The sequence below is a fragment of the Lutjanus erythropterus genome, chromosome 5 (genome assembly GCF_056507025.1).
Source record: "Lutjanus erythropterus isolate fLutEry1 chromosome 5, fLutEry1.hap2, whole genome shotgun sequence".
NCBI classification, from domain to species: domain Eukaryota; kingdom Metazoa; phylum Chordata; class Actinopteri; order Lutjaniformes; family Lutjanidae; genus Lutjanus; species Lutjanus erythropterus.
This window is the reverse complement of record NC_139321.1, coordinates 28,673,282-28,694,540: the sequence shown is the minus strand read 5'-3', so window position 1 is coordinate 28,694,540 and position 21,259 is coordinate 28,673,282. Positions and strand designations below refer to the sequence as shown.

Below are 21,259 nucleotides of genomic sequence, written 5' to 3'. Positions count from 1 at the left end.
CTCTTCTATCCTCGGCTTGTGTGTGTTGTTGTCCTTTGGCAATTGCAGTCTCTCAACTTGTTTTCTGCTTTAGCTGGCAGGAGAGGCGCACTGTACAACACAGTTACTCCCAGAAGACATCTTAGCAGCGGGGTGTTTAGTGAACATGCCTATTTGTTTTCTGACAATTCCCTCTCTTCACTCAATAGAACTAGGAGATAGTGTCCATTTTTGTCAATTAAGACAGATGAGCTCAAAGTAAAAACCGCACCATCACATGACTGTAACCACTGCACTGCTCTCATATTATACAAACCTCAACTGTTCTATTTCTGCCTTTGCACTCTAGTCAGTTTGCACAGAGGAAAATGAAGCAGGGAAAAGAGGAAGCTAGTGTTCTCCTGAGAACCCACACACACAAAAGACCTGATGATGTAAAATCCTCATACAACAGCAGAGACAGATTCAACTGCGCGTCATGCTGAATCTGCCCATCTCTGTCAGCCCACCATGCCCTTTAACTATGTAATTAGACCGTTGAGATGGTAATAGAGGGACGATTTCATTTGCTAAGTCATTACATTTCTGCACGTGTAAGGATCTTTGGTCAATTCATTTAATAATTATGAACAGCCTCTCATTACTCTCTGGTGTGACCACTGCTGCTGACTGACCCTCAAAACAAAAGGAGGAAAGATTCCAGTGGAGCCGTTTTGTTAAGTCCTTACTGAGGAAAATTGCCGGCCAAAAAGTGAGTCTGTGTCTGAGTGTGATGAAGAAAAAAAAAAAAAAAAAGCCAATAACAAACAATCTAATTGTAATTCCAAACAGATACTTTGTTATCATCTATTCGTTCTGGTCAAAAGAATGGACAGCACTGTGAAATAGCCTCTTGTTCTGTTTACCAGCAATGTGTTGCTGCATTACACATTCAGGAGGCATGCATCCATTTTGCTGAAACAGATACAATCATTGGTGGTGTTAATGAAAAAAGAACTGCCTCAGAGAGCTCTCCCCACTTGTAATATACATCATTTCTAATTGTCTCCCATAATGAGATCCCGCTACTTGAAGACCTGTCAGCATGCATTTTTTAATGCGCAGGAATTTTCCCGGTTTGTGAAGTAATTCCAGCTGGCAGCCAATAGTCAGCAAATTCACTTTTCATTGTTCATTACCTGCACATGTTGATTCTCACCATACTTCCATACTCAACAAAATATGAGGGCAACACTTGGTTTACATTTCTCATGAGCTGAAGTAACAGATCTATGACTTCTTCTGTGCACACAAGAGATTTATTTCTCTCAAATTTTGTTGACAAATTATTACAAAGTTACAGTCTGTGCTCGGTAACATTTCTGCTTTGCTGAGACAACTCATCCACCTGACAGGAGTGGCATATAGAAATGCTGATTAAACAGCAGCATTATTGCACAGATGTATCTTAAACTTGTCACTCTAAAATGTGCAGATTTATCTTGAATTTTTTTTTTTTTCCCCAGCACAGCAAAGTCATGACCCACCCTTCTCTGCCTCTGATTGGCTTACCCTGATTTTCTTACTCTAAAGCTGAGCATACGCTGTATGACTTTAGGGATGTTGTTATTTTATTCCAGCTCCTACTGTTCAAGTCAGTCGTCTGTGATGTAAAGCTCATGATTCATGTGCTCAGATTGTACAGTCCGATCATCAAGCCACGACCTGAGTGTTCACACATCTCTACCCCTGCAGACCGTTCTGCTATTGACAACCGTCAATAAAGACTTGTTTGAAAGCTCCGAGGCAGGTAGAAGTTTGTTTGCCAGCGGTAATGCTAAAGTAGACTTATAGCTTAACAAGGCAGGAATGTGCTGCCTTGATCATGTTGCCATCCTGTGTGCCGAATCTTCTATGAAAAGCGGCGGTGGTATATATAAACTCGTCGGTTTCCTAGAAGACGCGGACAGCATGGCCTGTCGATTTTTTTGCAGAGAGCATTGGAGGTAAGCCTGCCACAGTGTCCATATTTTCTATCCCATGGCAACTGCAGACGCTCTGTTTGAAAGTGAGAAAAAAAGCACTGACGCTGGGAAATTTGCCGGTGGCTCTGCTCCATTTGTGAGAGAGCCTGAAGACAGCCAACCAAAATTTCTGACATTCTTCTGACAGTCCGATGGCTGTTCGAGAGCAGATCATCCTCACTACAACCTGTCCACTGCATGGAAAACAATGGCAGCTGAAGCCAAAATTCGGTCAGATTCTAAAACGAGTCATGCGGCTCAATGATTGGGTCAGAAACTGATTCAAAACATAAAGTGTTTTGAACCAGTTAGCTTAAACCTGACCAGTCACTCCTAATGCCTAAACCTAGCCAACCAAAACCAATGAAGGCAATGAGTGGGAGCTAATCAGAAGCAGAAAAGGGCGGGTCATGACACAAAGAAATTGGTACCTGCGGCCCTATTTTGCCTTTGTTGGTTTGGTTGATTAGGTTTAGGCATGAGGAATGATTGGTTGAGTGAGTCTTATCTTGGCAAAGCAGAAGTGCTCACAAACAAATTTGTGAACAAAATTTGAGAGAAATAAACCTTTTGTGTGCATCGAAAAAAGTCTTGAATGAAAAATGGGAGCGAAAACATCAGTGTTATGTTTATATTTTTGTTGAGTGTCTGAGTATCTGTATCTATCAGCTGAGACATTACAATATACAGTACATCCAGCTGGTTATGAGGGCAGATATATTTGTATGCCTTTATTCTTCATTAGCATAAAGTGTAGGTTGTCTAACGTTATTATTCCCCAGTCAAACAACAGCCAAACATCAACAGCCAAATCGCTCCAAGTGAAGCATGTGGTTACTTAAACATGCCAGGGACCAGACTAGGAAGAGCCTACACACGTCTATTACTGTTTCTTCCACCACACCCACACACTTCACAGTCCACCGATAGATAAAAAATAGATAAATAATTTAAACTAAAAAATCACATAATCTTCATTCCTTTATGCATTTTTATTAAGTAGATTCCCTTTCCCGTTATCTCTTGCTCATTAAAATTTCTTCCATATGTGAGCTGAGGAGGAAGAAAGTGGAGTAGTGAGAAAGTAGACAGCCTTACTAGGGCAGTGTTAGTAAAAAGGAACTAAAATTATGTCGACGTTAGCTGTGGGAAGAAGGACTAAATTTGGCTCAAGTTCCCAAATTGGAGCACAGTGCAAATGTAAAGTTCAGATACAGCGAGTGATATCTGCAAAGAGCTGTCCTCAAGAGTGTGTGCTTTTAAAATAAAAATGTCCAGCGATTCCTCCTCGCTCGGAATAAAAATTGCTAATGTGAGTCATGCCTAAAACGTCTGCAATTTCCACACACACTCTGACTCTCGTGCTCTGCTGAGCTGTTGCACCTGTGCATGCGGTGTTTCCTTTGAGCTCGGTAAATACCCTCAGGTGCATGGAGTAACATCCTGGCCTGCTCCAGACAGCTTTATCATGCTTTCTCCACTCTGTCTCACTGACCCGCGCTCCTCCTCTGTCTGACTGGCAGTAGTTAAGAATGAACATGACCCTTACACTGACTTCTGCCAAGCAAGTGGATGTCTTTTTAAACGGTGAGTCAGAAATGAAACATCAACATTAATTCCCTGCTAAATGATCCCACTGAATAATGGATGAGGGCACGTGGAGATATGTAGATTCCCACCTTCTACCTTTGTGAGCCTAATTGCTGCCATTCAAGCACATCTGAAGTCGGCCCCACTTGAAGAGCAGACATGGCTACTATCAGTCAATAATGTTGCCTAAGCCTGTATCAAAGGGTAGCCTTAGCTGTCAGAGATCCCTCACATTAGCCGCTCTAGCAGGACATCAAAGACAAAAAAACTGTGATGTTATTCATACTTCCACATCTGAAGCCTGCAATGGGCATAATGCACCTTAAAAGATGCTCTGGTGGCATAAAAACAGACGGGTCTTATCTTGGAACCTGCAAAACACACTGAAGTCCTCTAAACGCACACACCCATGTACAAGCAGAGATTTTCTTACCTTGGTCTGGCAGCTGGCACACGTTGGGGGGGACGGTCATGTTCAGCACGTCATTGACAGCCGTGTCAACATAGTGTCCTCTCTGGACATCATGTTCACTGTCGGTCTGGTCGCTCTCCTCGTGCCCGCTGTCCTTCAGACTGTTCCCCTCCAGGTCCTTGAATGTCGATGTGCTACATGGGGGCCAGGAGGGAGGAGAGGGAAAATGTTGATTAACTGTCACGTCTCCTGCTCTCGCACACACTCCTCCGTCTCTGTGTCTCTGATGGTTTGTGATGAGCTGTCCATCTTTCCCTGCCCGTGCCATTTTTATGTCCTTTCTGTGAATTCTTTGCCCTTTAACGTGTATTTCCATGAATTTATATAGAGGATTAGGATTTTGTTGGCTGGTTTGAATTTTTTGAAATCAGGTTGTATGGCTTGTTCATAGTGCCCAGTGTATTACCTATAGGAGATGGTGGCCAGTTGGGTGAAGCAGCAGGAGTACCAGTGTAGGAAGCTTAACAATGTACTGCTCAGTTCACTTCAATTTAAGTGTATGCTATATTTAGAATATTTTCGCCGCTTAGTCTTGCTGTCAGACAGCCTTTTCAGGTGGGAAACCTCTATTACACAAGCAAAATTTCACTCTCTCCAAACCAGCCAGAATCCACTGGGAAAAACAGAAATTTTACCTCGCAGAACACGGGAGTTGCTGATATCATGCTTCCTCAATCTGTTAGTTCGTTTGTGTTATTTTGTGATTTTGGTGTTGTAAAGGGTTAGTTCAGATTCACCAAAGTCACACGCTAACATAAATAAATTAACGTACCGAGGCAGCGGTAGACCAGCAACTCCTGTGTTCTGCAATGTAAAATCACTGATTTCACCAATACAGTTGAACCAGAGAGAGAGAGAGAGAGAGCAACATTTGGTTTAAATTAAGGTGGTTTTCCATCAAAAGAGTTGTCTTGCAAGGTAAAGAGGTGGAAATATTCTAAATATAGGTAAACTGTTGTGTGGCGACCCCCATCTACTGTAGTTACAGGGTTACTGATTATAGATGAATACCTTATACAACCCCACTTTAAAAAAAATCTGAACTCTTCCTTGAAATACTAAACTTTTAAAGAGAACAAAGCCTCTGTGCTTGCAGTAACCATGAAATAAGAAGGCCGTTTAAATCTGTTGAGAGGCTTTCTTTGGATTAAGTGGACATTTTTCAACCTCACAGATAGCATGGTCGCTATGGGGTGATTTCAGACAGGGACATTTTGGATGGATGCACTGACTTCAAGGACATCGCATTGAACAAACAGGAGGCACTCACTCACTACAATCAAACAAATACTGCAGTAATCAGGAATTCCTGGAAGGAAGATGGATGTCGGAAACGCTGGAAGCATACAAACTGAGCATCTGTCTTGTTTGGGGCTCACAGTCAATAAAGAGGGTGGGGTGTTGGGGGGGCACAATCAACAGCTGCACAGTAACAGCGTGATTTCCCTTCATTTGATTTCCATCCCACTGGAACAAATTCTGCTTTACAAACAACACTAAATAGGGGTGAATATATGAACATGTGTTCTCACAGGAGAGAGAAAAAAATATATGAATGAGTTCACATAAGGGAAAGAAGGAGGTTAAAAGAAAAGAATAGATAGAGGAGAAAATGAGAGTAAACAAAAAGAAAGGTGGAGGAAGCGAAGGACAGTACAAGGTAGCCGCATTCCCCAGCCCACAGCCTCACTCTCTCCAGCCTGGGAGAGAGGACTGCAGGTAATGCTGGCTCTCTGATGTTATCACTGTAATTGCACCTGTCCCAGACCATAGGCTCACTGGCTCCTGAGGGGATTTCTTTGTAGTGTGCTGCAGAGGCCCACACTTGAATGGTCTTTGTTTACATTAATGCAGGGAATCTTTTGGGGGGAAATTGCCATAATGGCTTTTCAAAAGGGCCTCAAACGAAAAGAAAGGCTGGAATGTGCCATAGCTGCAGGTAAAAAGGGGAGAATTGTAGTTTTCAGAGTGAGCTTCTGTAGCTGGAGGGGAATTATTATATGACCCCGATCTCAACCCCCAACCCTGCATTCCCACAGTCCCTACAGCAGTGATGCTCAACTTGCAGCCCGTGGGCCAAGTGTGACCCCTGATACATTGCCAGGTGGTCCTCCAACCATTTTCTAATTCACAGTGAAAATAACTGTTTCACTGTTTTTCCCACGGAGGGACAAATATCACACTTTTGTATGATGGGATATATTGGGCTGTTCATAAGAGAGAAGGCTGTTCTTTCAAGCCAGTAGGATCAGACAGGGAGCTAAGCAGGAGAAGACAACTATTAGCTGAAAAGGGATCAAAGGTTATACAGAAATGACGCTAATTCTGGTCCCATTAATGCGAGGCCTAAAACTCAAACTGACTTTGTGCCACTGATGTATTGTTTTGTCATAGGAGGGCCACTTTAATGTTCAAGTACTGCATAAAAGTGTAAATGTGCTTTTTGGTACCACTACTAACATATTTCTATCATACTTAAAGCTAAAATGAGTTGTTAACAGACTATGAAACAGTTTCAATTTAATACCAAAGTCTCTATATGACACACATAAGCAAACCAGACTATTAGTGAGAAGATTGGCTGTTTCCATAGAGTTATTCCTAATGGCTGCCACCGGGTCAGATTCTCAGTGAAATCAAATGAAAAGAGGCTGTTTACATTTTCCAGGGAAAGTTACAGTGAGGGCTACATTACCCAGTTAAAAAGAAGCAGGGGGGAGATTTTAATTATATAATTTTATTGTTGACATTATTATACTTTGTGGTTATGGTGGTGGAAATGCTACCTTTTTTGTCCGCAGGTGCCTCCAAAATCATCTAGACACACAGTGTGTTATATATTTTGTTGAGTTGTGTACTTACATTATCCTGAATGTTTCCGACAATATTCAAACGCAGAGAAATCAAAAATTTATTCAAGGTGACATGCGTGTCCTGCTAGCAGTTGCTAGCTAGTTGCTGTAACTTTTAGGAAAACATGTGCTACATCATATGTAAGATTTATCTGCAAATCCTTGCATCAAGTTAATTTAATTAACAGGTTAAGTCGATAAGTCAGATAATTTGAACATAAAGATTTCAAAGACAGATGAGTTATTCCTTTACTCATTTCACCTAATAAATAATGTTGCTGGCCTCAGGCCTTTTGACATTTTGCAAAAGCTGGTTGAGTATCCCTGCTCTACAGTCTCTAATATCCTGGTTCAGGTGGACTGAAATACAAAGCACAATGAAAACATTTATCCTTTTCTTTCATCACCAAGAAAAAGAACATCATTATTGACTATTCATGATGCTGCCGTCTTCAAAAACAGCAGAAGAAAAACACCAGAGAAATCTCTTGAATATCATTTAATCGTTGAGTGGTTGTTTTAAGCCGTAACTTGATGCAATTCAAGCCACATGTGCTGCTAATGAGCCGAATTACTGAAGAGTAATAAGGTTATCTGTAAATATGAAAATCATTACTCGCTGGTTCTGCTGCTCAGTGTGTAATCTAATAGTCTGAAAGTATGAGAGTTTGTGGCTCATTTTCAACAAGTGTCTTACTAAACGCATTACAGAGTAATTCTATTTATCCCAAAATCTTATCCTCCCATTCGTAATTATGCTGAATGAAAAACATGCAGGAAACACTTGCAATGGTAGCTTGTGCACTCATTAGATCAGACAATTACAGATAACAATGGTAACGAGGTGCTGGTAACAATTCCTAATCAAGACATACCTTTTAATGAGGTGGGCTCTGCTGTTCACGTAGCTGGAGTCAATGGAGTAGTTCTCCGTCTGTAACAGATGCAGGGGGTTGGGGGGTGGGGGGGGTGGGGGGTTGTGGTTGAGGGATGACGGGGGGCAACAGAGAGAGGTACTTTTAATAATGGAGGCAACCAAAATAATGTTAGCAGTAATTGGCTTTCAGTAGAAATGTTATTTTACACAAAGGCCCCGGTGAGCAGCCTCGGCTTTCAAAGGGCTGAATCCTATTCTCTTTCAAAGCACACACACAGAGAGGCTGACTGGGAGTTGAGAGCTGAGGAGAGTACTGCAGTGAGCGCAGCCTCTCTCTTCTCCTCTTCACCCTCCCTGCTCTCGATCCCTGGCTCCCACCCTCCCCTCCCTCCCTCACTCCGCTGCCGGTCAGCCCACTGTCTTTAAAATGGAGTCATTAGGGCGGACAGACGATCACGCAGACAGAGAGGAGAAGAAAAGTTTCCCTTTTTTCCTTCTCTGAACTCTTCACTTTTACCATGTTTGAGAAGACATTAATGTAGAAATATTAAATAAATAACTGCGAGAGAAGTAGATGAAATTAAGAGTGTACCAGGGGAATCTTAACTCCGCAATTGCAGATGAAAAGGCTTTCAGAATATGCATACGATAGATCTCTGACCCACATTAGAGAACACAGTTCAAAGGCATCCTACATTCTTTTTTTTTTCAACGTTTATTTAGCGAGGAGAGCGTCTGACAAGTAAGAGCACATGGACGGAGGAGTTAGTGTACACTGAGCAGGTATCCCCTCCTGCATCTGCTGAGCATCTACTCACACTAGGTGAGATGTCAAGAGGGCCAAAGGGTATCAAAGCCTCTCAGAGGACTTCCCCAGCCCCACGAGAAGCCAGGATACGACCCTTTTGACAAAGTTTGATAAGATGCAGGTGTTTTCTGCAGACAGAAAGCTGAGCCTTCACTTAAAATTCCTCTGCGAAGATACAGTATCCTGATAAAAGCTGCGAGTCAATGGCTGACTTCCGAGGGAAGTCTACAGTACCTGTATCAAAATCAAAGCCCTGTTGAAAAAACGCTCACCCCTATGATAAGAAAGGTTAATGCAGGCACTGTTGCACAATTGCTGATTATCAAGTGAGCTCCACGTTTGACACGAGCCTGCTGGTGAGGCAGCGGCGGCCCCGCGCAGCTGTCATACATGGTGACCAAACAGATTTGGATTAAAACTCTGCGTGCAACTGTGTGAACACTCTCCTTATGAGACGTTAATGGGGCTGAACATTTTGAACTTTTTCGGCATCTGCGTGGAAGTGAAACCACAATGCCGCGGAGCGCGAGCAGTGAGGACGGGGGGAGCGGAGGAGATGTCAGACAGTAGTCCCAGTCTTCTTGGATCTCTTTTGAAAGAAATAAATAAATACACGAATAAATAAAAGTGATGCTGGCAGATCACAGCAGTCAGTGTGCGCTGTTTACCTCTGGCAAATAGCTCCCATGACCTGTTTGCAGTCTATGAAAAATGTAAGAGCTTGTTAATGCTACCAAATACATGTCCTTGTTGTTAGATTCTTGGTATTGATGCATTTTTCTCATGCCTTCAAAGACAACATGTATATTTTGCAGCATTATAATCTGACTAATTCTGCTTCTTGTAGCTTTAGTTCCTACACTCTTAGAACTACGGGTTCCAAAAGGGTTCTTCCTGAAGGGGTGAGGTTCTACACAGACCTATTTGCTTCTGAAGAACCTTTCTTGAAGAAAGGATTCATCAAAGGTTCTTTGTAAGACTAAAGGTTCCATTAAGAACCCTATTCTTCCAAAGAACCCTTTTTGGAAGAGATTTCTTCAGGGACTGTTGAAATTCTTGAGGACCTCTTTCATCAAGGATTTGTCAACGATCCTTTTTATCATGATCTGAAAGGGGTCTCGGTAGAACCCCTTAATGGGATCTAGATAAAACCCCTGGAATATTAAAGGGTTCTCAGTAGAGAAGTCATTCTAACCCCTAACCCTAACCTCTAACCCTAAAACTAACCCTTAGCCCAGGGCTAAGCTTTGGAACAAGTTAGTCCCCTTTCACACATATACACAAGTTCAGGGTTGTATGAGTGACACTACACTCCTACTAGCTCCAGGTTAAATGTCTGTAAGTGCAGCAACTGATGTGAACATTGTAAAATGTTTGATCTTGTACGCCTCTTTTTCACACTGGGACCTTTTAGCCTTGGGTTTAGTCAGTTTATTTCAGGAGATAACCCTGAAACCTGGGGCAAACCCTGCTCCGGAGCAGGGCCAGCAACCCCTAGGCTAAAGTCAGTATGAAAAGCCCTTGAAAGGTTTCCAGGTGGAACCTTTATAAAACATCCTACCAGGAACCAGAAAGGGTTTTCCTATGGGAACAAGCTTTATGGTTCCAGTTAGCACCAGTATTTCTAAGAGTGTACGCACTTTAAGGAATTTTTATGTACGTATGTCAGATGTGTATTATTCTCTATAGTGTAGAGGTCTACCTTCAGTCATTAGAAGATAAGCTGTTGTTTGCCATCTCACCTCCTGCACTAATTATTTTTGCAGGAAAACTGCATAACAAGGAGCAACAGTGCGAGGGCAGGCCCCTGACTGGGGGTTTGTTACATCATGATGCAATGTGTTTGTGCTGAAGGTTAGCATCATTCCGTCTCCTTTTTACCATTTACCCCTAATTAAACTTTAACTCATTACTATAGAGAAGATAATTCATAAAATGGAATTTAATTAACATTTTATTATTAGCCCCTTAATTTGGAGCGCACCATGTTTGTTCTCTCGTATTACCCCTGACTCCTTTTGTTCATGTTCAGTTTGACTCCATTAAATATCAAAGGTAACAGCAGTGGCAACAAACTGCAACTCAGATTAATTAAAGATTAACACATTATTGAATTAATTTTAAAATTATGCAACATTTTAGAGATGTTATCTGATGTCTTATCATAGAATAATAACTTTCTCTTTAAAGATTTATGGTCGTACGCTCAACAAAAATATAAATGCAACACTTTTGTTTTTGCTCCAAGGCATACCTGATATGCTCACTAACAGATTTGAACAAATCTGGGGGAAAATGGCTAGAAATAAACCTTTAGTGTGACCTTTTACTTCAACTCATGAAAAAGGGCAACAAAAACAAAAGTGCTTATATCCTTGTTGAGTGTATAATGCTTTTATAGCTCACTATTACAGATCAATACTGCTTCTTTGCTATAGTAAACATACTGCATATGCATATGTTTTGTGTTCCAGCTGTGCTGCACTTTGGTCCCAGTGAACACAAATTAAACTGCCTCATCTTCTACAGTGGCTGCGCATCCAGCGAGAGACTAATGAAAATGCAAGGCATGAGTAACAAGGGGAAAACTTCATTTAAAAGACAAGATAGAAAATTTCTTGCGAATGTCACTCTGGCTGCAGCCTGTAATTGGTTTGGATGGCAGGTTCTGTGTGAGCACGGCCTGAAGAGGAAGGCAGTATGCCCCTGCTCTCAAGCAGTCCAGTCCAGAAATGGAACTGTACTTTCCACACTGCGATTCTCTCTCAGGGTTTTTACATGGAGCTCTCTTAAGTGTGAAGTAGGTAAAACCAAAGGAGGCTCTTCACAGTCTTCAGCAAATTCAGTGTTTTTGCTTCACCGTTCCTTCCTCAATAGCTCAACACTGCAGCTGCTCATTAATCAAATGTTTCAGGGGCGATAACCACTTTTCCTCTATTTATCATATTGTCAGCGGAAATAAACAAACAACCAACATGTGAGGGCATGACCTTGGGCATTGATGAGTCACTCAAAGAGCGCCTATTCTGAGGAAGAATCGGATGCATTAGCCCAGGCTTCCTGTAAAGAAATGTAATGTCTGCCCCCACATTTCTGACCGACCTCAAATTGGAGGACATGTCAATAGATCTTGCTGGGAGGTCAAGTTTCAGGCAAGAGGATGAGGACTGCTTAACTACAGCGAGGACGCCACAAATGGCTCCTTAATCAGGTTGGACAATGTGTTGTTGTGATCTGAGTGGCCCCAGTTTGGCGGCCAGAGCCACTCTATCCCCATAATTATTGTTCCGTTTCATCTGGAGGACTGGAGGGAGGAATGTAGTCCCCCGGTGTCGCCGGTTGACTGATAGGTAGTGTCAGGATGAGTGGGGAGGGAAGTGGAAAGAGAGCGGAGGGGAAAGATGGGAAGAAAATGGGTGAGACTTGACCTCCGAGAGACTTGTGGTCCAGCTGCTGCAGCTCCAGCAGCTTTCCCCTTTTCACCCCTTTGCTCCTTTCTCTCCAGTAAAACCTGAGGCGCAGGGACGATGGGCTTGCTTCTCTGCCACTGAGAGGAAAAGCAATCTCCTCGCCTAGTTGCTGCCGTAAGATTTGATTTGCCTTCCTCCCAGCGTGACAATTGGTTCTGTAGTCTGGATGCAAGTGTATTCATTGTGTGGGGGCATAGGGAGCACCAGAGAGGAGAGGAGGGGTGGGTGAGGGGAGTGGAGACACCAGTTGTTACACCAGTAAACACCCGACAAGTTCAGCAGATGTCACAGAGATAGGGGAGAAAGAGAGAGAAAAAAAAAAAGTCACACAGCTGGCTTACTGTATGTATTATCGAGGCTGATACAGCACAGTAACATTTAAACAGGGAAGCAAGCAGCAACATGCACTAATAACACAGTATTTTGTAAAAAGGATTCAGCAAAGTGTTTTATTCAAGAATTTCAACTGTAGACATTGTTTAGTTTTTTCCATTTCCATTTACAGTTTTATAAAAAGGGCTGACATTAACAGGCTTCCACTTTTTTCCACTTGCACGCTTGTGCAAGTTGGTCAGAAATCTACTTGTCCAAAGTCAATTCTCTGCCTCTTGCCTCTGTACAAATAGTTCAATCAAACAGTTCAATCAAATAATAACAAATCTATCAGACAAATCAAGGGCTGAAGCATCTATAAAATGGCAAAAAATAGTGACAAATGTCTGTCCCAGTTTTTCAAAATCCAAAGTGATGCATTTGAATGTCTCCTTTTGTCAGTCTAAAACCCAAAGACAATCAGTTTAATATGATGATAAGTGGAGAAAAGCAGGAACTCTCCATATTTGAGATGTTGCAAACATCATTTTCTGTAATATGTTAGGGAAAATGTACTTTAACAACTCAATTATCAGAATAGTTTAGATTAGATTAGCTTCACTTGCTCAATATGGAATTTTACTTGCCTCGGGCAAGCTTGCAATTCTTACTGTTGAGCCCTGATGAAACCAAAATGCTACTACTGATTTTGATAAGCAACCTTTGCCAGTCTGTATCTTTGTCTGGGAGACTTACCATTTATCAAATTACAAGATCAAACCTTGCTTAAATGCAGATGCATACAGTCAATCTTTTAAGATAAACTCTATCTCTAAAACACTTAAAACACTGAAACTGCTTTAAAAAAGGGGGCACTTAGGATGGGGGGATTTGTACGAGGCCAAGTCTTAAAAATGAGCATCTAAAAAGAAGAAAACGCAGATTAATTAAAGATTAATACATGTTATTGATTTCATTTTAAAAATGTTATGTGGTGTTTTATTATAAAATTATATCTTTTCCTTAAAAGATTTATGGACGTACACTCACAAAAATACAAATGCAGCACCTTTTTACTCCCATTACTCCCAAATGTTGTTCACAGATTTGTTTTGATAGCTTATACCCACAGAAGGACAAAGTCATGACCTGTCCCACTCTGCCTACTCTGTTTGGCTTATGATATGATAATACGATATTCTTATCCCAACCCTAACCAATTAATCCTCGTGCCTGAACCTAACAAACCCAATGAAGGAAACTACTACTGGTCAATCAGGAGCAAACGAGTTGTAACTTGGCCATCCTGGGAAAAATTATCTTTTGCCCTTTGCCATTGTTCAGTGCCTGATAAATATCTTTTTTCATGATAAAACTGCACATTTTAGAGTGGCTTCATCTTCTTCATCTGGAAGTATTACCAGTCATCAATTTACAAGATGAAACCTTGCTTAAACACAGATTCATACAGTTAATCTTGTCAGATAAACTGTATCTCTAACACACTGGTAACTGCTTAAAAACAGAGGGCATTCCGGGCAGGGCGGGTTGTATGAGGCCGCGTCTAACGAAATCGATCATCTAAAAAGAAGAAAAATTGATTATAAGACTGAGTGTTTCATGTCTGTCATGGATGCAACTTGTCATCAATTTGGCTGATGGAAAACATCCAGCCAAGCTTGTTGTGGACACAATATGCTCTCACTGCCACACTGAAACGCACAGTTTAAACATACAGAACAACAGATGAGAGCGAATCAATTAAAACTGCCAGATCGAATTCTGCTGCTTCATTCTGTGTTTGAGCAGTCTGAGGTTGTGCCTCAGCGTTTCATTTATTGTTGCTGCAGCTCGCTCATGGACTCCCCTCGGTCCCGGAAGGAAATGTTACACATTATGTGCCTTATTATTGATATCCCACTGCTAAAGGAAGAGATGAGGAGAAAGAGATCCAGGGGGTTTACAGGGCGAGCCAGCTGCAATTAGAAAATAAAAAGGCTTCATTATCCAGATAGGTTTGGTTGTTGTGGTAAAGTTAAAAGAGTAATGACAGGGTAAAAAAAAAAAAGAAAAGAAAAGAGGAGGAAATTGGGGCGATAATTTTACCGGATGAAGGATGGTCAGTGTCTCAAAGTGCCTGTTTACAGATGCATGTATTCCCCTCATGTAATTTTGCAGTGAGGATGCAGAGGAGTGTGTGAAAGTGTGTGAATGTGTGTGTGTGCGGGTGACTTTCTCATCCTATACACTGTGACGATGAAAAGAAATGCTTCACTTTGAGCCTCTTGCACATTCACATTCTTGCACACACAGACTCTCTCTTTCCGCTCCCCAACAAAAGTACTGCTCCAACAATCCCTGACTCACAGGCCTGAGCTGGCTCATGACCACGACGCCTCTGGGTGCAGCACCTCTAAGCAGCTCACGCTCAGTCTGTGTGACACTCATGACAGAGACACAGACCACCGAGGCACCTGCACAGACTGGATTTACACTTCGTTTACCACACTGTTAAAAAAATATACGGGAATTTAGTGGAATCAAGCAATGTTATCACATTAACTTAACGTAAATACACAAGTTTTATTTGTTCAAATTAATTAAGCTTAAGAGTTTGAGTATTCATTTGCAGAACACATGAGTTCTTCTAGGTTGAGGTCTTGACTTGAAGTCTTGAAATGATGAGTTGAATGAATGTACTGTACAGAGTTTAATCAACTGATTTCTATAATAGTAGGCTTCTCAGCATGCATTGTGTGTAAAAACCCCCTGAGACCCTTCTTTTTTATTGAGAGAAAATTTGTATGATGAAAACTTTCTGTGTGTCTCTAATATTTTTTAAAGATAAGTTATTTTGATAATTGGTTTGAATAATTTTTCAAGAAAAGAAAGTTAGTTCTCTGATTCAATCTTCTTAAATGTAAATATTTTCTGTTTTCTTTAGTCATTTATGATGGTAAATTAAACAAGACATTTCATCTTGGATTTCGGGAAATAGTGATTGACATTTTTCACAATTTTCTGACATTTTATAGACCAAACAACAAATAAATTAAGAAAATAACTGACAGATTGTTTGACAATGAAAACAATCGTTAGTTGCAGCTGTAGTGTGTATCATGATGAGGCAATCTGGACACTAACTTTTTTAAGTTCCAAGAAATAGCTTCTTTTTTTTTTTTTTACAGTGCATGTGAGAGGGAAATGCTCTTCGGCCCCTACTGCCCTCCACCTCGACTATGACCATCATCGCCACCATCTTCCCGATTATAGAATTTCCCATAGATCCACTGCCATCTGCTAGATTATAGATTTCCCTCTTCCTTTATAGAGGGCAGGGCCCCTAAGGGAGGATCAGCGGTAAAAAGGGTGAAAGAGTGCCTGAGGCACAGCCATGCTTGTGGATGAGATTACATTTTCTATTTCTGCCCGCTAAAGGGGGGCTGCTGTGATGAATACAGAGAGTTGTTACCATTTAATATCAACTGGCTCCCCCTGCAAACTCAAATTATACACAATCAATTGTGACAGAAGGGTACACGTGTGACAAATAACCTGCCACATTCTCTGCATCATTTCACTTCATCACCCATCAATTCACCCCAAACCCAGTCGCCCATTTGGGAATCAATCATGTTATGAAAGTGAGTGATTCTGTGGAGAAAGGGTTTCTAAAAGCTTCCCCTGGCTCGGCTGCAACTCCTACATTTCTGCGCTCTTTGTGACTGGACACACAGACTGGTTGGATTAAATGATATTATGAGGTCACTTGTGTCCTTGACCACATGTGTTAAGTGTTGAGCATTGTTTGAGTGAACTAAATAACAGCTTCGCTGGAACACAATGAAACAGATACGTAAACACAACCCCACTTCCTGCCTGCTTTTCTCTCTCATTTTTCTTGCCTTTCCGTGTGAAACTGAACAAATATTTGTTCATTCCAACCAAAATAAACGCCCTGTGCTCTCGTAAAGTGAGGATAAAGGCTACTGCTTGCTCCACCTGTGTATCACCCCCACATAGGAAACTGCAGATCGTGTGGTTTGTCTTTTATTCTGAAACAGAGACAATAAGTCCAGACCAGTCTCCATGTCACTCAGGCCTACAGGCTCCACAGAGCCACAGAGTCCAGTTAGTAGAGATGTGATTAATTATACATACATTGATAGAAACAACATTCATTATTCATGAGCTTCTCAACGTCAAAGCTATTTCCCTCTCTTTCAGCATGATGAAAAGATTTTAAATAATAGGCCCCCTCTGCAGACGTCTGCATTCCAGCGGAGTCGACTGACGCTAAAGAGGCTTAAGTCAGAGCTGTTGTCTTACCAGGGAATCACTGCTCGGGACCAACATGTTTCAAACTGTTGGTGGCTGCGCAGGTTCCGGGGTCGGGTGTTTTTGTTTTGTCTTTGTCTTAAGAGACAAGGCTGGTGCTTTTTAAGCCTTTCAGATGGAGTTATAGCGTCCACTTAGAGTGAATAGAGGTCTACTGTGTCAGCAGGCACACAAGGCGGGATAGAGTTTCGTGTAACACCTGTTCAGCGCTCACGACTGCATGTGTTTTCAGACTTATTCTGTCTTCAAAAACCTGAGTATCTCTATGAGATTACGATTCATGGTTTTTTACATAGTAAAAAAGGGGGAGGGAGCAAAAAGACTTGCTGTTTCCTCAAAGAAATCGGCTTACTTTTCTTAAAGCCCGTGGAGCCTAATCAAACTCAAATAGCAGGAACTTCCCTGTAGGCAAGTCTTGAGGGATTTTCTTTAATTTGGATGTCAGACTGAAAAGTTTTCACACTCCTCTCAACCAAAAATCCGTTAATGTGTGTATGGCATCACATTAGAGTGTAAAGTAGGTGGGGACTTTTTGTTAACAGACTCCGGAAATGTTGAGGGTAACATCTAATCCAGGTAAAGTTTGTGATTTCTGTGCCCTCTGGGAATCAGCACTACCTCCTCTTTCACTTTAAAGCTCAGTTTATTTTGTACTATTATATAAAAATATTCATTTTTCATTGCATTCTGCACTTTCAGCGGTGAACGACTGGTAAATGCACACAAAGCAGCATTTACTGTACTATGCTGTTAGAAACTGTGTACAATTAGCTGATAATTAACATGATCAGGCATTGTCCATAATCAATACACACAATATTAAACCATTAATGAATACCACTATCTAACAGTAGTCAGCATCAGACAACACTATCATAGTTGAGCTGTGTTTCTGTAGTCGAATCAAACAAAAGCTTCCTGCTCTCTCCGGGGAAAATATTACGCCAAACTCTCTCTACGAAATATGACATATTAACAATTTCTTATGTGTCTCTAGACACACGCCAGACACAGGATAAGAGGTGTCATATGTCGACAGTCTTCTCGTAAATTCTCATCAATATAATCCATGAAGATATATTTTGGATTTTGTCACCTCAACCCATTTCCAGCCTCCACTGGTTAGCAGCGCTATTTTTTGCAAAACACTTTTCTTTCTTTTGTGATATTTTTTTTTCCAGTAATCAATACTCACATTATTCAACCATTAATAAGAACCACTAACTAACAGCAGTCAAGTCAGTCAATACTTTAGCGGTGCGTCTGCAGTCATGACTAAATGTTAAAAAAGTATACATATTAGCAGTTTGAATTAAAACCTAAGCTCTCTCCACGGAAAATCTAGCACCAATCTTTCTTTAAGAAATGACACATAATAACAATTGTCTGTGAAAAAAGCATAACTCTATGAATACAAGACAAAAAGCATCATATGTCAGCATTCACCACCATCAGTATAATCCATAAAGATAAAATACATTTTACTTAAATGTTTAAAAAATCTAATTGTATGATCTAAAAGAGAGGACACCAAAGCACACTTTTGCTCCCCTAAGTCTGAAAGTGGGGAGACATACAACAAACAAACATACAACAACAGCAGCCATTTAACTTTGGCGAGAGAATTACTAGATAGTATTTTCTCTTCACTTCAGTTGTGCCCTATATTAGCCAGTGTTGAGGGGGAGCACATTAAATGAGAGCATGAGGAATTCCCAAAGGTTTCTCTCACCTCCCCTGGGCTGGGCCTTAAAAATAAACATTCAGAAACACTGCAGATTATGTAAACACGTTCCCCTTAAATGCTTACATGAGAGCAATGACTGAATAAACAGCATAACTTTGAGTCAATTTTGAAATCAGTAAACTTAGAATTAATTTTTGATTAACTCAATACACACGAGGGCGACAGAAATTAAGAATCGGCGAATCTGCGAGGAGAGCTGATCAACTGCACTCCACAACATGGTGGTGGCGTGGCTTGGTGCGTTTTCTCTCAGCAGCTTAACGATGGCTGCCAGTCACATCGGTGCTGCTGTAGTCTCTCAGTCTGTCTCCCCTCCTCTCCCTTTTTTCTCTCTCTGCTTGCTGTGACAAGGCATCTTTCCAGACATTTTAGTTGGATGGAGATTTGCAGCAGCTCATTACAGACTGGGAGGCTCTGTGAGCGGATGCAGTCACTCGGAGATGGATTGAGCGGGTCTGTTTATTGACATGCCTTAATCTGACACTGGGTAAAGGGAATGAGTCACCGCCTCCAGACACACTACCACATCACAGCCACTCCAGCAAATAGGGAGGCAGCACCCAGGATACAAGTGGAACTTCATCAGCGCTCATTAATCCAACTACCCCGGGCCACTCGCTCAAACAAACCATGTTTACACTGCGCGTTGGCTGGATGGAGGGGTGATGGAGCTTTTCAAAGGGCATGTGTGCAGGTGCTCAGATCCGCACACACACATACAAACATACTCCAGACTCCAGCTCATCAAAAACACACCCGCCCTCCTCACCCACAACCCCCCAAAACATAATATCTGTGCGCACCAGCTGCTAAAACTCAGTCGCAAACCAGAGCTGGTGCTCCAATCAGGGGTGGACGATCGGGCTCTGTGCCAAAGTGCGTATCATAGAAAGGGGCTTTTTATTAAACAGATGGGCGCACGAGATCTTTTAGGTCGCGTCACAACAAAGCTACTCCTATCAGTGAAGCCTAGTTAGCTTTTTGATCCTGTTTGCTGGTGCTTCAATGTGAAGCACATCTGCTGCTAATATTTGGGATGGTCTTTCTACACAGCTGTCAGCGTTGGGATTGACAGCAGAGTATTAGCTGCTCGCACATCACCACTGCATCTGCAAATCCAGCTTGTTAACAGGACGGTGACAGGCTGCCATCAGGGCACAGGCAGAACACAACAACATCAACAACACTGTGAGGTCCGATGCTACGGTTTGTTTTACATTACACTGCTCTTTACTGCACGTCAGAGAGATGTTAGCATGTGAGTCCTCTATATTTTACTTTTAACGGAGACATCTGTAATATATTTACTGTAATACAACATAAAATAATCAGAAATTAAAGAAACGTGCTAAGCTGAAATACTTGCTACTTTGACCACAACAGCCAGCATGTTTGAAACCTCCATTCCTGCCCAGAATAACTGTTTTTGTACATCTGTTTCATGCTAATTAGAGTTCATATTAATACAAATATTCACCAAGTTAGTGGTGAGTTAGTGTTGTGTAGAGTTTATGAGTCATAAGAAAACATTAGTAATCTATTAGAAGCGGTAGAAATTTATAACAATTAAACTGAGCAATATGTTAGTGGACTCCGGAGTTGGAGCTCAGTGACTGTCTGCCAAAGTGTGTATTTCTGGATAAAATGAATGCTGAATGTTTCCCGAATGAGCTAGTGTCTGTTTATTAGTCATAACAAGTCAATAATCATTTTTTAGAAAGAGTATTTGTTTATAATGGTTAAAATAAGCATTTTTAATGGACTCTGAACAGACACTGAACTCAAACTCCAGCGTGTATTTTCAGATCAGTGTGATTGTGTTTTCAGGATAACAGACTTAGCTTTACATCGACAGACAACTGACAGCTATAAATAGCTGATCAACTTGTTATTCAAATTACAATGTTGCAATCATCTTGCATTCCTGTAGCCTGCATCCTGCATCCTGACTCTGGGGAGGAGGTGGTGGGGGGATATAACTCATTTCAACCACAGACTTTGTATTAAATAGGTTTTCAACCTATGTAAACTACTGTCTATGGCTCCAACTCACAATTTTGACTGCTGTACTCACTTTTGCAAGCGCAATTGTTACATAGTGCTCCTTTAACTGTAAATTTACAAAAAAAAAAAATCTAGACCAGGAAATATGTGTGAAATGTGTAAGCCAGTCACAAACAAAAATAAATCTCGACACGCAGGCGCAAAGGCAAGACAAGCAAAAGGGAAAACACTCGCGTGAGTCACAAACAGAAATTTACAGTGAAACACATGTGTGCGTACACACAAACACACACACACATGCAGTCGCAGCGGGGCGGAAAGTCAGAGTGGGGCCTGCTGTCGCCTCCGTCAGGGACTGGGAGCCGAGCAGCTTGAGAGCAGGGCCAGTGGAGAGATGGGGCCAGATGCAGCGGGCTTGACCCACTCATTCGTGAGGGAGGGGCGGTGCTAGGGGGGTGCGGGGTGTTTCAGCAGCTGAAACACACAGGGATTAGCCGCTCTGACTTCATTTAATTTAATTTGTATTAGGGCCGTCTTTGGGGGCAAACATCGTTTTTCACTGTGGGGGGATACGCAGGGTCAAGGAAAACAGCAACAGACGGTGGATCTCTGCCTCCTACCCTCGCAGTGGATCCACAGGGGAAGGAGAGGCACTGTATTCCCAGACCTCAGGCACACATACACACACATAAAGACACAGACGCTGGAGCAGATATCTTGTTTCCCCCCTAATTATGTCTATATTATGAAGTCAAATCTGTCCCATTGAAATGCATCTTAGACCCGGCATCCACCTTTCCACTGCTT

At 41.7% G+C, this 21,259-nt stretch overlaps 1 protein-coding gene across 8 annotated transcripts in view; it reads right to left on the bottom strand.

Annotated features, from left to right (window-relative positions):
• Nucleotides 1-21,259, bottom strand: part of pcdh19 (protocadherin 19) — a 77,327-nt gene that overhangs the window by 29,563 nt on the left and 26,505 nt on the right. For 4 of the 8 annotated variants that reach the window (XM_084719548.1, XM_084719550.1, XM_084719544.1 and 1 more), the window contains exons 3-4: nt 7,773-7,830; nt 4,006-4,191 (exon numbers count right to left, since the gene is read on the bottom strand). In XM_084719548.1, the coding sequence (XP_084575674.1) occupies nt 4,006-4,191; nt 7,773-7,830 (244 nt within the window). Of the gene's footprint in view, nt 1-4,005; nt 4,192-7,771; nt 7,831-21,259 lie in introns of all 8 variants that reach the window. The other 4 variants (XM_084719549.1, XM_084719551.1, XM_084719545.1 and 1 more) reach the window with 1 other exon arrangement.